The 16,572-nt window shown below is 44.4% G+C and overlaps 2 protein-coding genes across 2 annotated transcripts; both read left to right on the forward strand.

Moving 5' to 3' along the window:
- Positions 1-60: 60 nt before the first annotated feature.
- On the forward strand, positions 61-14,214 carry usp40 (ubiquitin specific peptidase 40). The gene is made up of 32 exons (XM_060052646.1): positions 61-741; positions 835-902; positions 1,009-1,122; positions 1,234-1,398; positions 1,837-1,983; positions 2,400-2,543; positions 2,820-2,948; positions 3,117-3,275; positions 3,388-3,495; positions 3,780-3,965; positions 4,422-4,557; positions 4,929-5,010; positions 5,201-5,372; positions 5,574-5,658; positions 6,164-6,234; positions 6,340-6,776; positions 7,025-7,196; positions 7,287-7,347; positions 7,484-7,540; positions 7,675-7,763; positions 7,867-7,953; positions 8,108-8,144; positions 8,581-8,645; positions 8,957-9,031; positions 9,266-9,380; positions 9,570-9,652; positions 10,046-10,164; positions 10,762-10,827; positions 11,139-11,349; positions 11,743-11,838; positions 12,092-12,186; positions 12,520-14,214. Exons 1-32 carry the CDS (start codon positions 546-548, stop codon positions 12,614-12,616), a joined length of 3,924 nt encoding a protein of 1,307 aa, XP_059908629.1. The 5' UTR covers positions 61-545; the 3' UTR covers positions 12,617-14,214.
- Positions 14,215-14,575: 361 nt separating this feature from the next.
- On the forward strand, positions 14,576-15,957 carry fabp7a (fatty acid binding protein 7, brain, a). The gene is made up of 4 exons (XM_060052649.1): positions 14,576-14,734; positions 14,963-15,135; positions 15,331-15,432; positions 15,686-15,957. Exons 1-4 carry the CDS (start codon positions 14,662-14,664, stop codon positions 15,734-15,736), a joined length of 399 nt encoding a protein of 132 aa, XP_059908632.1. The 5' UTR covers positions 14,576-14,661; the 3' UTR covers positions 15,737-15,957.
- The last annotated feature ends 615 nt before the right edge of the window (positions 15,958-16,572 follow it).

Below are 16,572 nucleotides of genomic sequence, written 5' to 3' on the forward strand. Positions count from 1 at the left end.
ACCAATACTCACAGAAAAGGGTTACTAACAGAAAACTGCAATTCCCAGAATTCCGCATTGAACCTCCTGTTCAGGAAACATGGCCGCGTGCTGTCTGCCAGTGTTACATTTATTTACGTTTTGTGTATTATCTTTGAAAACACCTGGCAAGGTAGAAAAGGCTAAAGTTACAATCTGTGCCGCGTAAAAAACACAAATGGCAGTATAAACGTTTATGTTTTCCGAAGTAAGAGGAAGGAACAGGATTTCATCGTAAGCGTTGTGGCACTGGTCTCCTTGCTGTCAGTTTCCACCCCCCGGGTATCGTACTGTATTTCGTAGCCTAGTCTTTCATCGATACTCTTCTCACATCACATTCGGTAATAGTAGCTATGTTTAGCCCCGTCAAATCCTCGTATTTCAGAGTCAGCCCAGCCACTGTCAACAGAGAACTTGGCAAGACCAAGATGAGATAGCAAGAGGACAAACAACAATACCGACACGTAGATACAAGGCTACATACAAATTTTTTTTTAACGAAAGCTAAAGCTATTAGGTTAAAGGCAATGTTTGGGTGTCTTTTTGAGGAAGAGGAGGAAGCAGGGTTTTCTCCTAACCCAGGCTTGGGAAGAGTTGCCAAAGGTATAGAGGAGCCTCCTCCAACTAGGGGAAAAAGCAATCTCAGCGGCATTAAGAACCAGGGGGGTACCTGCTACCTCAACTCCCTGCTGCAGACCCTGCTGTTCACACCAGAGTTTAGAGGTCAGTTTGCCTGCCAGCTTCATTAAAATGGGCTATGGAGATACACATGGGCTATAATTACAACGGAAATTTGACTTGTTTTTGTTCATGCAGAAGAACTATTTAGCCTTGGGCAGGAGGAATTGGGACTTCTGGAGGGCAAAGACAAACCAGAGGCCAAAGTAAGTGTAAGCTAGAACTTGTAGCTCTTGTCTCTAGCTATTGTCTGTGTGTGTGTGCAAACAAGCTAACAATAAATACACATTAACTATCTACTGTTTTGCCCAGGTTCGAGTGATTCCATTGGAACTCCAGAGACTGTTTGCCCACCTACTGCTAGTGGACCAGCAGAGTGCCTCAACAACCCAACTCACTGACAGCTTTGGCTGGAAAAACAATGAGGTCTGTAACGATCAAAATACACAATGAGTGTATTGTATACAAGCTACTGAGGACTTTCTGCCTGTTCCTGAAAACCATAATTATTGTGGTTCTTAAACCTTGTGTGTTTAGGAGACTAACCAGCATGACGTGCAGGAGTTGAACCGGATTCTTTTCAGTGCTCTGGAGCACTCCTTGGTGGACACCAGTGGCAGCAGTCTGATCCACAGACTCTACCACGGGACCATTGTCAACAACATAGTCTGCAGTGAGTGTGGCAATGTCAGCCAGAGACAGGTATGTGTAAATGTATGCTTCAATATTATTATTGTGCAGATGTTTTTAATCCAAGAAAGCAGTTCAACCAGTTCATCAAAATTGAGTTTTAGATACATTTAATTAAGGGGAAGGTGGTGCTATCTTGCTCAAGGATGTGTACAGGTAGCCTGCTGGCATTGGGGACTAGACCTGGTACCTTTCGGCTGGGGGTCAGTCACTCAAACAAGCCCAATGGATAAGGCATGGTAGTAATAGAAGCCAACTATCCATTCCTTGATTGGACCCCAAGCTAGGAAGACTAGCTAGTGGTCAAGCTAATTTGGATCCTCATAATAGACTAATGTAATAATTTGTTTCCACATGATTCAATTATACCCATTGGAGTGCCTAGGGCACTGAAAAATAATTAGTACCCAGTTACTTACCGTTAATTCTTTATGTCTTTGATCCCATCAGGAAGACTTTCTGGACTTAACTGCTTGTGTGTGTGGTATGGGCAGCCTAGAGAATGCACTTTGGGCCATGTTTGTGGAGGAAGAGATGTTTGAGGGCAACAACCTGTACCGATGTGCCAAATGTGATGGACTAGTAACTGCGGCCAAGGTCAGTCTCGACGCAATGCCTCCCTCACATATTTCACACTGTTAATAAAGCCAAAAAACGCAAATTGCCATGTTGTGCTCTGGGTTGTGTTTTTGAGTCTTACTATTAAGTAATTCACATTACCACATTGATTTACAGTGTTTACAGTTGGGTTTTTGTCAAGGATTAAACTGACTAGACATGTCGGCGCTGACTGCTGTGTAGTTTTCTTATGACTATTTTGTCATTTAGGAGACTTAAGCAACTTAGTGCAAATTCAGATACATGTCATTATGTGTACGCACCAGGCTCAAGGATAGGTACAGGTAGACTGCAGGCTTTATGGTTGAAGCCCGAACCTTTCGGCTTGTAGTCAATCACTGTAAACACTACACTATCCTACCTGACCAAACTGTGTTGCTTTGCCCTGGTTTCAGTCGGCCAAACTGCAGGAGCTTCCTCCCTTCATTACCATGTCCCTGCTGAGGTTCAGCTTTGACTTCGCCAAGTGTGAGCGCTACAAGGAGACGGGGCGCTACACCTTTCCTCTCACCATTAACCTGCGGCCCTTTTGTGAACAGGTATAGGAGACTTTGTCTTTCCCCAAAGTGGAAATTCTGTGGCATTATTTATAACATGGTTGTATGTGTTAATTCAGAGATTTCAGATAGAGTTGATTTAATTTGCGGGTATGGTTTAGGGATCTTGTTTTTGGAAATCCTACAGGTAGCCTGGGCCTTTTGGTATCAAACACACAACCTTTGAACTAGGAGTCCATGCATGAACAGTCATTGCTACTAAATATCTAGTCGGTGGTACTTGTAGTCATTCACAGATCTCCTCTGCTCCTCCAACAGATCGATGGAGAGGACTCTGAGTTCACCTACAAGCTATTTTCTGTGATCATCCACAAGGGTGGTTGCTATGGGGGCCATTACCACGCATTCATCAGGGATATCGACCAGCTTGGCAAATGGGAGCCGCCGGTAAGAGGTCCTGAGTAAATAAGCCAAGTACAGCTTTTTTTTGGATTGATTTTTGGATTAGATGTCCTCTGATGTTCAAAATATAAGGCATGAGAATAAGAACAGTGGTCTGTAGTTCATGGGGCCTTTTCTGTGATGAGTGAATCACGTCGTAGCTGTTTTCTTTAGGAGGAAGACTCCAAAAATAAATTCAGGAAAACAGTGAAGACTGTGGAGGAGGTGCCGGAGGTGAAGGAGGTGAAGGAGGTGAAGGAGGTGCAGGAGTTGCAGGAGCCCAAACTGGATGTTGAGGACCCTCTTTGTCTGCTCACAGCTGTCATATCCCAGGTAAAACACAAGGCCAGCACTGAACTCCCAGCCCGGTTCTGTTGGTTGAATATAGAGTTCAAACATAAGCATGCTCACCGGGTTGGTCTCTGGTTCTGATGCTTTGCACTAGGAGCCGTCGAAGAGTGTGTTGCTGGACCAGTTGGGACAGAAGCTACTGGACAAGTCGGGATCTTCCTGGGGCAAAAAGTTTAGAAAACATCATGGCCCCATAGGCAAGGTGTGGGGCATTTATAATGTTAAGGAATCATATTTAACTTTTTAAGTATGCGTTAATTAATAATTTATACTGTATAATAATACAAATGAAGGAGTCATATGAGTAATAATATCACGCGAGTTTAACAACAGAATATTATATTAAAATGAGAACATAAAATAATGAATGTATTTAATTATTCCTTAATACATTGATAGAATAAAGTAATTGAAACCTTTTTAATGTGTTATTATGTACCTAATTTATTATTATTAAACGCAACATGATCTTTTCTACTGTGACAGTTCCTGCAGTCCCACAGCGACGTGTTCATGTTGGTGTCTAATGGCACCAGGGTAGCCCTGAAGTCAAACCAACCCAGCCCTGCCGGCTCCAGCCCAGCAGAACCCGCCCCTCTCACCAAGCCGTCCCCCGCTCCTCAACCAGGGACTCCTCCAGAACCAGAGCACAACCCAGGGCCCGAACCAGAGGTATTCTAGGAGAGATGTTGAGATAATGAAGCTGAAACATTGGGTGACGCGGTGGCACTGCTGGGTTAGTATCGATGCGTCACACAGCAAGAAACTCCTATCGTTTCTCTATGTAGGGTCCTTAGTAATGTACCTCGGAAGACATACAGGTCAGGGTGCTTGCCGTAGCCTACCAGCTTTGGGTCCTAATGGGGTAATACTTGACATGTTACACTGCCTAAGATTGTCAGTGTACTAGCATTGGAGTGGATACGGTATATTTGGGTGCTTTACATGTGTGTCAGAATACTTGGAACATGCTTAGCAACCTAATATGCTAAGCATTGTAGGAATTGGCATGTTAGGGTACTACTAGGTCTGTGAGGATGCTTAGCTTGTAAGGATGCCGTTCTCGGTGCTGCTCTTCACCAGCTTCCCAACAGCATGCCGTTAAGCAGAGTGTTCTCCTTCCTGCAGGGTGACCACTGGTTTGACCTCAACGACTCCACAGTGACCTCCATCAGGGAGTCTGACATAGAAAGACAGTTCCAGGGCAAAGAGAGCGCCTACATGTTGTTTTATAGGAAGGTCCAGCTGCCCAGGCCATCAGAAGGTAAGGACTATGTGTGTATATATATAGATATAGATATATATATATATATATATATATATATATATATATATATATATATATAGATATAGATATATCTATATATATATATATAGATATACCTGAAGTATATATAGATGTCAGGGTTTCCCGCAGAAAATGTGTTAGTTACTGCACCCTTTTGAATAAATATTTTTTTTACTGCACTCGTAGTAGATGGTAGTTCTATCTAACGTCTAGTATTGTTATTAATATGTATCTAGAGAGGGACGGGAGTTTTTTTTGTGTGGGGCCGCTGACGACCACTGATGTTCTTGAATGTGGTAATATTATGTAAAGTATGGTGAGGATGTAATACTTGTATGCATTCTCAGCCTTCAGGAACCCTCTGTATAAAGTCCCTCCTCACCTGGTACAGATGGCCGCAGAAGAGAACCTCAATCTGCAGCGAAGACGGTAGGCTCGCTTGCTCACTCACTGAGAAGCTCACTCACTCAGACACTACTCACTCATGCAGTCACACACTCGCTCACTCATGCAGTCACACACTCGCTCACTCACGCCCTCACCAGGCCAGGACAGTTGAACTGTATCTGGATCTTTGTTGTGATTGGATTGATCACCAGTGTTTTAAACCCTACGACAGCGAAACGTTTGAGAACTCCAGCAACAGTATGGAGCTGCGCCTGCACCTGGCACCCTCCTATAGGCTGGAGAACGGGGCTCTTCAGCCAATGAGCATCCACCAGGAGGGAGTCACACCTCTCAGCTTTGACCGCAGGAAAACGGTTGGAGACCTGCGATTATCTGTCTACCAGGTACAAGGACCGGCCAACAAAATCTGTATAGAAATTTTACACCAGTCTTTGGTGGTTGATGATTTTCATTTGTCAATTAATTTTAAACTTACACATCAATGTTATTTTTCATCATCGTTGTCATCTTGTGTTTACAGCTGCTGAATTAGTGACATTTTAACCAAATGGATCTGTCCTTGTCTTGTGTCTGTTTGTGTTTAGATGCTGGAGCTTTGGGAAGGGGACATGGCCTTGACCGTAGCCAAGAGCCTTCCTGCGGGTCTACACCTCTACAACACGCTAACAGGTGGACCACCAGCCATCACATGCACACTACAGCTCATTTAATGTTCACCACTACTGTTCTCAAAGGACATAATTGGTAACACTCGCCAATCAAAAAAGGGGAATGGCAAATCTCCCAAACCCCAATGAAAATACGAATAGTTTTATTGTTTTATTTATTGCCAATTTTACCCAGGCTTTACCCAAAACAATCTATCTGAACTTTTTGAGTGATTACACTGTTAAAAACATGATTGCTCGCCTCCTTTTTTACTGTTAAGTTATAAAGGAGACTTAAACCACCTACAGCCAGCCTATTCAGATTCGGCTAGGATTCAATCCTCCTAACCACTTCTCTATCCTACCTATCAAACCCTTTGCGTTGCTTTGCTTCCTCCCTTCATGACCATGTCACTGCCGAGGTTCATGTCACTTGCTGCTTTGACTTCGCCAAGTGTACCTAAACATCATGGAATCTGTCATCTGTACCATAAGCTTAAATGTGCAGCGTCAACCTCTTGTTCCAGATGACGGCGTGTCTCTGTACAGCGCGGGCATCGTCACCAACTCTGACTTGTTTGTGTGGAACGGCAGAGAGGTGAGTCAGACACACTTCTAGCGAAAAAAAATCAAGCTCCTTGCTCGCTCTAGCCAGGATCCAAAATGGCTGATGCTTCTCCTGGCCTTCCCTTGGTTCCTTCAGGTGGCCGGGGCCCCTGTCCTCACGGGGGCCGAGTGGGAGCCGGTGCTGCTGACCGTCGTCAGGCCCTATCTCGGGGACGACGGCGACGACGGGGGAGGGAGGGTGGAGGAGAAGGAAGGTGACGCAGCACCTGGGGAGGCCCCTGGTGCGGGGAAGGAGAACGGGGGGCCCGGGCTCATCAAGGAGACCAGGGGCTTTGCGTGCGGGGCCACCCTCGGGGAGGTCCGGGAGGCCCTCGGCGAGCCCCAGGAGAGCATGCTGTGCCAGGTGCAGGCGGCGGGGAAGGGGGGAGGTGCAGGAGGAGTGGAAGGCCAAGGCGGGGGTGCCAGTGGCTGGAAGGTGTTCCCTCCCGCGGACTTGCAGCGGACACTGAAGGAGCTATCTCTGAAGGACGGGGACAAGCTGCTGGTCCTGGAGCCCCAGAGCTTCGACAGCAGGTGATGGGCTGTTGGGAGCCACTTGTGATAAAGCGTACATGTCATCATTTAGAATCATTTACCCTTAATGACTTACAGGGGAACCTTTTAAAATATCAAACCGTACGATCAAGCATTGGAGCACCTTAATCAATGCACTACGACTTTTTTCTATTTTTATGAATTTTAATCAATTACTATTGGGAGTGTGCTGGTTCTCTTGATGTGTGTCCGTAACTTAGTTATTTTGTTTGTTTTATTTTTTTCAGTTTGTTCAGTCTGAGCGGGGAACTGGTTACCGTGACGACGCCATCCGACTGCCGCTGGCTGCTCGTGGAGTTCCGACCGCACAGAGGAGGAGGAGGGGGAGGAGAGGGAGGAGGGGACGGCGTGGGAGAGGAGGAGAGGAAGAGTGCCAAAGTCCCTGCTTCAGGGATCATGGTGATTCAGAAACTAATTGAAAGGATCTTCAAATCTAAATTATTTAAGTTTTTCATTAACGTTTACTTTTGATTGTATGTGTCTGTGTAGTCTATAGGGGAGGTGAAACAGAGGGCAATAGAGGAGTTGCACCTAAAGGATCAATTATCAGGCAAGAAACGGTTTATTCGATACAATCTAGCATATTTGATCCAAAATAACCTTAATATTCAATTATTACTATTGCGTGTTGTCATATTGTTATTTATAAAAAGCCAATTAAGTTTATGTGTATCTGATTTTGCTAGGTGTTGAGTGTTGCCTCAGACCGATGGACCGAACAGGAAAGCATTTGCTTACCCCTGGTGAATATTAACATTTCTACCTACACTTTAAGGAAAACCAATCGACCTTGATTAGAAAACATAACCTTTCACGCTGCGTTTATCCGCTGAGAACATTTAATTATTAATGCTCATTGAACCGTTGTGTTTGACAGTTTGTGAGGAGTTGAGCGTTCGGGATGCGGGCGTGCGCCTGATGACCACACTCATCCTGTGTCTTGGAAAAGCCCCCACGACCACACAGGTGGACCAATAAGATCTGTCGTCAAACAACGAGTCTCAAAATGCTGTCGGTTTCTGTAACTTTAGAAGTGCACCATTAAGTTTCATTTATTTCATTGTCGCAGCTGTTTTTGCACTACTCTTTGGGCACGGCGCCCTCTGCTGGCATGGAAATGGACATCATCGTGGAGCAGACTAGCACTGTGAAAGAGGTGAGTTGAACTGCGGGATGTGTGTGGGGTTGGTTCCCTCTCTTTGTGTTGTGGGATCTCCTAGGATGTTATCTAGTCTTTCTTTCCTTGTCCGTTGGTTTATATGTTGTCCTTCTCCTTGTTAAAATGTTATTTTTCATCATTTGCTTGGCAGTGTCTCAAAGCAATGCTGGAAGCTATCGGACTGGAAGGTACTCCTCTTTTTGCTGTTTGACCGGCTTAATTAATGCAGTCTTAAAGTGCTGTTTGTAATGGGCTTATTTCTTGCCTGGTTGAACTGTATAGGGTATTTTTGTTGACACTTTGTGATACTCCTTACGAATAATATAGATTATTATGCATTTATGTTTCAATATATTTACATGGGCTTTTCAGCCTTTATGGACATGACAGTGGGTTGAACAAGACAGGGAATGACACGAGCACGGGTTGGTATCGAACCTGGGACACTACAAGGTGTCTCGCCTACATGGTTAGCACACTAGCTATAATTATATATAATATAAATAATATCTATATATAATTTATCATTAATAATAATCATAACCATATTCATATAATTTAGTATTTTGACGGACGATTTACAGTGTTTCCATCCACTGATCTTTCCGCCGTGTTTGTTTCCAGGCGACAGTTGGCATTTAAGAATCCTCGACTGGTGTGACGAGGTCGGGGAGGCGCTCATGAACGAGGTCAGTATCACTGGGTCTATCTTGCCTGATGGAAACAACAACAAGCTTAATCTTTTAGTTCACTCACTATGAAAAATCCATGCCAATGGAATAAGAAGATGCAAATTATATCTATTAGGTTACCTATCTATTATCTATTAAGTGCAGATGCTTTTTGCAGTTCTGCAAATCCTTCGTTATGGTTCTTGTACATATTTACATTTTTCGTCATACTTTTTGTGTTTTATATCGTTGCCTTGAATTTGTTTATTCAAAATAATATTTTCCTCATAGCAACGATGAATTACTCTTGGTGTGTTCCTCTTCCTCAGGATGCTCCTCTGTCAGAGCTGAACATCAGCTGTGGAGATACCCTGGTTATCACACAGGGACAACTGCCCCCCAAGGTAACTTCGATTTGATGTACTTACTTTACTGACGGTTTATTCAAGGCCTCTCTATTACTATTTAGCCATTTTGCACTTTTATCCAAAGTGACCTGCAGTGAATTCAGACGTGTTCATGAATGAGAAGAAAGGGGTTAAGCATCTTTCTGAAGGATTCCTACAGGTAAACTTCAGGCATTAGGGTAAGTCTAACTACTATCCTCTTCTCCTCTCTCTCTTTCCGCTCCGGCTCAGGGCTACCTCAACCTGTCCGTATGGCTGCTTCTTGATGCCGAGAGCGATGTTGTTTCTTATACGGATGGTGACTCTAACCACACCAACAAAGGCTCATCAGAGGACGTGAACGCATGTGAGCTCAGCAGATTCCTCATTGTGTCGTTCTTCGGTGTTCATCGGTTGTGTATGATGTTAATCTCTGTGTGTGTGTGTGTGTGTGTGTGTGTGTGTGTGTGTGTGTGTGTGTGTGTGTGTGTGTGTGTGTGTGTGTGTGTGTGTGTGTGTGTGTGTGTGTGTGTGTGTGTGTGTGTGTGGTTGCTAGCTGGTGTTCCAGGGGCCACACTGAGAGCCTTGGGAAAGGTTGAAATACCAGATGAAGCCACACTGGAGGACCTTAAAATACAGGTAGAGATTACTGAGGAAGGGGGAGAGAGAGCGTGAGTGGGAGAAGAAGAGAAAGTATGTGTGTACATTTAAATTGACATTATTTAGCGTGTGCATAAATGATCAACCTGCAGTTCAGCGTCCCATTGTGATACAAGTGGTACTCAATTACAGACAAGAACCTTTGAAAACATGTAAAAAAATTGGAAAGGTTTATTTGGGGTTTTGTAGTTTGTCTTGCTGTTTTTGACCAGATTCCAAAAGATTATTTCATGGTTAATATGCCACGTTAAGGGAGCAAAGGGCAAGCTTTAGGTTGGAGCAGTACGACTCCAAAGTTCTCCTGCTGGAGGCACGAAGTGATGAACAAATCTCACTGTGGTGTTTGTGCTGTTGTTGTGTTGACGATATCAGGTGATGACACTGCCCGGCCTGCAGAGTGTGTGTGTTCCCACCCCGGCCTTCCTGCGTCTCTGGCAGCTAGAGGAGCGGAGGCCTGTGCGTGTCCACAGAGGACAACAGCTCACACTCAGGTCACACACACACACACACACACGCGCACACGCACACGCACACACCTCACGCATGCAAAATACAAATGTGAGTGAATATCAGCCAATGTTGTAGGTTCTGTTTGTTAAGTGTTTGTAAGTGTATTTTAACCTGTGCTGAATGCCCTCTTGGCTCTTGAAAAAGAGATTTCAAATCTCTCTGTGTTATCTATCTGGATAAATAAAGGTTAAATAAATAGTAATACGCACACGCGTACCACACGCATGCAAATACCACCAACTCAATCTTACATGCACACCGGCGCACACACACACACAGAGATACCGCACACATGCAAAATTTGAATGCGAGTGTGAAGCAGATCCCTGAGTAGGTAATCACTGCTGTTTGGTGCCAGGGTGCTGTCATGTTGTGATGGACTTGGTGGGTTACCGCAACATTACAACATACAATACACGCCGATCCAGCATTGCGATCCACTATCCAAAAGTAAATCTATTTCTGCCCCAGGAGAAGAATGCAATTGGCAATTGCATTTTTGGCCATTGCCGAAAGTGCTTCATCTCCAAAAGCATGCAGCGTCAACAGCTGTGTCCCTTTGTCTCTCCTCCCTTCAGGAAGCTGAAGGTGACTTGCGGTGCAGAGCTCTGTGTGCAGCGCCTGCTCAGCGAGGAGGACCTCGGGTAAGTCGCACCGCAGTGTCTAGGTGAGCCGCCGGGCCACAAGACGTCATAGATAACACCCCGTCAGGAATAACCAATAGGTCGCAGGTCATTATCGAATACCTCAGAACACAAATCAATCATCCTTTCCTTCGCCCTGCACCTCCTCCATGACTTAATGCCACTTGTCCTCCATCTCCACCCCCTCCTCCTCCTCCACCACCCCTCCTCCTCCACCACCCCCCCCTCCTCCTCCTCCACCACCCCTCCTCCTCCACCCCCTCCACCTCCTCCTCCACCCCCCCCTCCTCCTCCTCCTCCTCCTCTGCCAGTCTGAAGGAGGTGTTACTGCGTGTCAAGATGGCGGTGCCGGGCGAGGGCCGCTACTACCCCGCGGAGGAGCTGGTGTGGAACGCCTCGCGGGACTCCTCCCCGGGCTCCCTGCGCTCCACGCTGGCGGCCCGCTACGGCCTGTCCCCCGACGCCCTGCTGCTGGCCAAGCAGCACCCGGACAAGCACACCTGGGACGCCATCACCAGCTGGGTACGCTGGACGGTTTAGGGAGGGAGGGAGGGAGTTGGGGTCAGTGGGGGGGGGGGGGTTGACGGTGCATGTTTGCATGGTTTTGCAATATAGAAGCGTCCATGGATCCAGGGAAAGGAGGAGGGAAAACTGGGTTGTTGGGATCGCAATGAAGGTGCGTTATTTTATTATGGAAGATTGTCCATTGAGGTTGGACAGTGACTGTAAACTAGAGAGAGATGAATATGAGGGGGAAGCTTCAGTAAGGGCGATTTCCGTTTAGCACACCCTTGTTGACCCTGGCAAGAATGTGTTAGATTTAGCTTACAGTTGAAAGCCCCAAACTGGGCATTGTTGAGGGGGAGCTCACACCCCATTAGAGATCAAAGGGAACCTCTGGTCTTGTGTTGACAGAGCCAGCAGACGTCCAAGAGGAAAAAGAAGAAGAAGACAGAGTCCCTGCTCGGAGCGCCGTTCCACCTCAAAGATGGAGACATGATCGGAATCAAGGTACCGGAGAGGAAATCCAGAGCAACGCCTGTTCTCTTACATGCTTTGGCTTATTGGAGCTGGTATTCTGTAATGTTAAATCTATTCCATCTGACCAACTGGGTAACATTGGAGCAGACTTTGAGCAAGAATTGAGTGACGCTTAGCGTTTAGCTCCTCTTTCCGAAGAGACGACCTCCTGTTCTCAATTCCAATGCGTTGTCTGCATTCCTGTATAACACATGATGCTGTGTGTTGTGTTGCTGCGGGGCAGAACCTGCTGGTTGACAGCAGCCGGGACTTCTGCACCCTCGAGGACCTGCAGGGCCAGCAGAGGCTCAGAGAGGAGGAGGAACAACGCAGGAAAGGGTGGGAACCGTCCTCCCTTATGGCCTCTTGCATTCAGTTTACAACTCGTATGGGGATAAAAAGGGATACGCCAAGACATCTGTACATTCTTGATATCCTGTCTTACCCAGGGTTGTCTTTATTCCAAAGGGGAGTTCACTGGGTTCACATCCCCATTCTAGACGAACAATGATGAATTTGGAATTATAGAGCTAATCTGAATCTGGGAAAGACTAATCATTTGTAAATGCTAATTTACAGATTTCTCATTTTTTTTATGATTTAAAGATGGTCTTAATAGAGGCATTTTGCAAAATCTCCCCGTTAATCTCATTCCTAAATCTTTCATTGCAGAGGAGCGAGTTGTGCAGCGGGAGAGGAGAACAAGGCTTCCTGTAAGGGCAGGAGGCCCGAGGTGGCCCTGTCCATCAACGTTGGGACATTCCGGTAGCCCCGACTACCTGACGGATGTCAAAACAAATGACTCGTAATGCTACTACTTCTACTACTACTACTACCTGTAATATCATGCTTACTAGAAAAAGAGTATCTGGGACTTTCTACCCACAGGATTATCTCACTCAACCTCAATCTTGTGCCAAAAAAGATTGAATCAGTTTCCTTTCCAATACACATGGGTTTATCCCCTCCCAAAAAACTGAAATGGTCATCCGATTAGGGGACTTAGGGATTCTTAACGGAATTGTTTCTGTACAATCTGCTTTGCTGTGCGTTTTGATCTGCATTACGTCTATGCAACATCTCTGTTTCCGAAAGAGGCCATTTACCTTTTCTTTCTTTTTTTACTTACGACCTAAATTCTACCGTCTGCCGGTTGACTTACAAACAGTTTGATGCCATTTTCTTTTCCATGAGTTCTACTGAAATCTGCATTTTCACTTTTTTTTTTTTGAGTAATGTGCCTGAAACATTAGCCACGGGGGATTTTTTTTATTTTTTTGATGCATTGGGTCACTATATATCAGTACAATTATGAGTGTCATATTCACACTAGTGACCACTTATCTTGGTAACCCTTTTTTTGTTCTTTTACTCTGGACTTAACAATTCTTGTTCTGTGGCTCTACTGTACTAACTCACGCCGGTCATGGAGTTTGACATTACCATGGAGAGGCTCATCAGTCTTCCCTACTCCACTCTACCTCTCTCTCTTTATCTCTACCTCTGCATCCCTACTCTTGGTCCATTTCTCTATTGCTGATCAGGTGTTTATTTTGGCCTCTCCCGGTATTTAAACATTGAGTCACTTTTAGTAATTTGGCAATAAATGTGGAGTAACCCTTACGATATATAAATAATTGGCTGCTGTGCGGATAACCCCATTTGAACTATTTAACGGTTGAATGGAGTTGCATCTAAATTTGAGGGATAGATGTAGGCTATATTTATTTCAAATCCCTTGACTGCGATCACTGACTGAAATCAAAGCAGACAATCTAGACTTTAATATCATTCAGTTGTCTTTAAACTAAGATATACGTTTGATTAACAAAAAATATGTTTAATAATAATAATAATACCTGTTAACTTTGGATGAATGCCTTTATCAGCCCTGTATCAGATTTATACTACATTTATGCTCAATGCTGTTTTTCGACCTACACTTGGAAAAATGGGATATTGAGGTAATTCAGTGCACAATTCTTTAAGTGTACATTGCATGCACCATTACCCGCATTTCAGGGAATAAATGTAATCCATTGATTCGTTATTTTAATTTACTTAGCCTATGACATGTCATGAACTACAGTTGAAAAGAAAAAAAGGTTATTCGGGACTTTGTATCCTTTGGCACAAATGATTTTTTATTTCTCGTCTGGCATGAAGTGCCAAGTATTAAGCCTACTAGAGACTTCACTTTGCCAGTTTTGTTTGGAGGCGAATGCAGGGAAACGAGGTAATAACCTATTTTCGAAATAAACAGTACCATGCAGGGTCATTTGCCATTGATAGGTCGGCAGGATTTTATGTCGAATTTGTTGTGTTAACGATTTATATATATACAATTAAATATATATCAAGATCTTATCTAACGTCGTCAATAGTCTCATTCAGAAATTATTCATTTGCAGTTTCTTAAGAGCGATCCGTGGGGGAAGTAAAGACCTGGCTATTAATTTATTTTATCATTAGCTTTGCCTTTTCATGCAATATGATTAAAAAAAAAAAGACCATTGCAGCAAATTGTCATTTTGAAACTACATGGACTATGTGAAATCTTAACATTGATGTGCATTGGCATATACCTCATGCATGCAATAAATATCTAATGCAATCGCTATTTCTCACCAACCTTGCAACCAATCAATGGTCATCGTGTGACACGGGCCGTTGCAGCGACTGGCTGCGGCATATCTCCACCCACTTTACAGGGTTATATTTGCCGGCGAACTCAGCAAAGTGCAGTCCCTAGGGCGTCTATCTATAACATCAGCACTTAACCGTTATCTGAAGCGGACTTATCATATTGCCAAAATGGTTGATGCATTCTGTGCCACATGGAAATTGGTCGATAGTCAGAATTTTGACGAATACATGAAGGAACTTGGTAAGTTGCTCTTATTCTAATATTCAGGTTATTTTTTTTATAATAAAGCAAAGAACATTAGTTGTATATTTAACTTTGTTTCTGTTTTGTTTTTGTAACTTAAAAAAAAGGAATCGGGACTACTATGATTTAATCAATCTGGATTCTGTCTCCAATGTTGCAAAGTCTCAATCCCAATAGGAGCTACTATATCAGCCCTAAAGCCTACATAATTTCTTTCTTGACTAGGTGTTGGTTTCGCTACAAGGCAAGTTGGCAATGTGACCAAGCCCACCATTGTAATCAGTCACGAAGATGACAAAGTCGTGGTCAAGACCCAGAGCACCTTCAAGAACACCGAGGTCTCCGGCAAGTTGGGCGAGGAGTTTGACGAGACGACAGCTGACGACCGCAACGTTAAAGTAAGTTCAGTATGAGTTAGTTAGGGCGTTGTTTAGTAAATTGGTAGCCTTCTTGATTTATTTTTATTCAAATCAAAGTCAATTGCACGTCAATTAAATAAACTAATACAAATAACTACTACGCCCAGTCATCGATTGAGTAGAAACAGTCATTGTTCTTATTATTTATTTTTTAATGCGTGGCTCTGCTTTCAGTCTACCTTTACAATGGAGGGAGACAACCTCGTCCAAGTGCAGAAGTGGGATGGGAAGGAGACTAAGTTCGTCCGAGAACTCAAGGACGGGAAGATGGTGATGGTGAGTGAATTGCTGATGAGGCTACAGTCTTGTGTCCCGTTACAAAGGCCGACCCCTGCTGGGACAGTGGGTCATTGAGGACATTAGGCCATTGAGGCCACTGCATCAAGCCAATGCATCAATAAAATCATTGAGCATATAAAGGGATATTTGTTATTTATTTATTTATCTACGTACAGATAGCAAATAATGTATTTTCTCATTGAACTAGTTCTCAACATTCACATTTTACAACATTGCTTTTCTCTCTCAGACCCTGACTTTCGGGGGAATCCAGGCTACCCGTACATATGAGAAGGCATAAGATAGACTACCTCACAACCAGGGATGTCGCCCGAGCATGGGAAACCATCAACCAATTTGTTTTTGACTGTATGCAAAAATGTGCACCTGATTGTTTTTTTAACATGAAACAAATGTATTGGAAACTCATCTTTTTTGGTAGCAATCCATTAACATGTAATACTGTAATGTTTGTAAAGCTCTTTCAACCATGGTTATCAATAAATTACTTGTATTACTAAACACGTTTTTTTTATCATTCTCAATGTTCGGTCAAAAGCTTCTTCTTTGATAGAGCTGTCCTTTCCACCCGCCCACCCAAACCACGCCACCCCCCCCCCCCCCCCTCTGCCCCTCTTTTCATAAGAGTTTCTATGCCTTTCCACATTTGTATCCAACTTAAAGAAAGAACAAAGGGGCCCTCTGGGATTGGTTGGCCCTGGTGACAGCTGGGCTGACGGGCCTGGGCCCAGCCAGTCTTGGAGCAGCGAAGTGTATTGAACCCAGTAGCCGGGACCTTGGCCTGGAGTAACCTTCTAGAGAGCAATGGGCGGTGGTTTTACACAAAGAGGGGGGGGGGGGGGTGGGGGGGGGAAGAGGGGCGATAGCAGGGTCGATGATGTAAGCCTCCTTGGGATAATCAGATTTGAATTGTGATGTCATTACTTCGAAGCAGCGTTCAATAGCTTGGACAAACGGTTCAAATTTGACAGGTGGCGTGACACGGCAGATGTCAGGACGCTAAGCGGTAACGCAAGTTATGAAGATCGATAGGCAGCACAATGGTTCAGCAATAACATTAAGCAGGAATGGGGTGTGAGTGGCTTACTGTGGTTTACTGTTAACCATATGCAGACG

The sequence above is a fragment of the Gadus macrocephalus genome, chromosome 5, assembly GCF_031168955.1.
Source record: "Gadus macrocephalus chromosome 5, ASM3116895v1".
In the NCBI taxonomy this organism is placed as follows: Eukaryota; Metazoa; Chordata; class Actinopteri; order Gadiformes; family Gadidae; genus Gadus; species Gadus macrocephalus.

Coding starts and splice junctions, on each gene's coding strand:
- fabp7a (XM_060052649.1), top strand. CDS start 14,662: ATGGTTGATGCATTCTGTGCCACATGGAAATTGGTCGATAGTCAGAAT. Junction 15,136..15,330: donor CTGACGACCGCAACGTTAAA/GTAAGTTCAGTA, acceptor CTCTGCTTTCAG/TCTACCTTTACAATGGAGGG. Junction 15,433..15,685: donor AGGACGGGAAGATGGTGATG/GTGAGTGAATTG, acceptor TTTCTCTCTCAG/ACCCTGACTTTCGGGGGAAT.
- usp40 (XM_060052646.1), top strand. CDS start 546: ATGTTTGGGTGTCTTTTTGAGGAAGAGGAGGAAGCAGGGTTTTCTCCT. Junction 3,496..3,779: donor ATCATGGCCCCATAGGCAAG/GTGTGGGGCATT, acceptor CTACTGTGACAG/TTCCTGCAGTCCCACAGCGA. Junction 5,659..6,163: donor CCTCTACAACACGCTAACAG/GTGGACCACCAG, acceptor CTCTTGTTCCAG/ATGACGGCGTGTCTCTGTAC.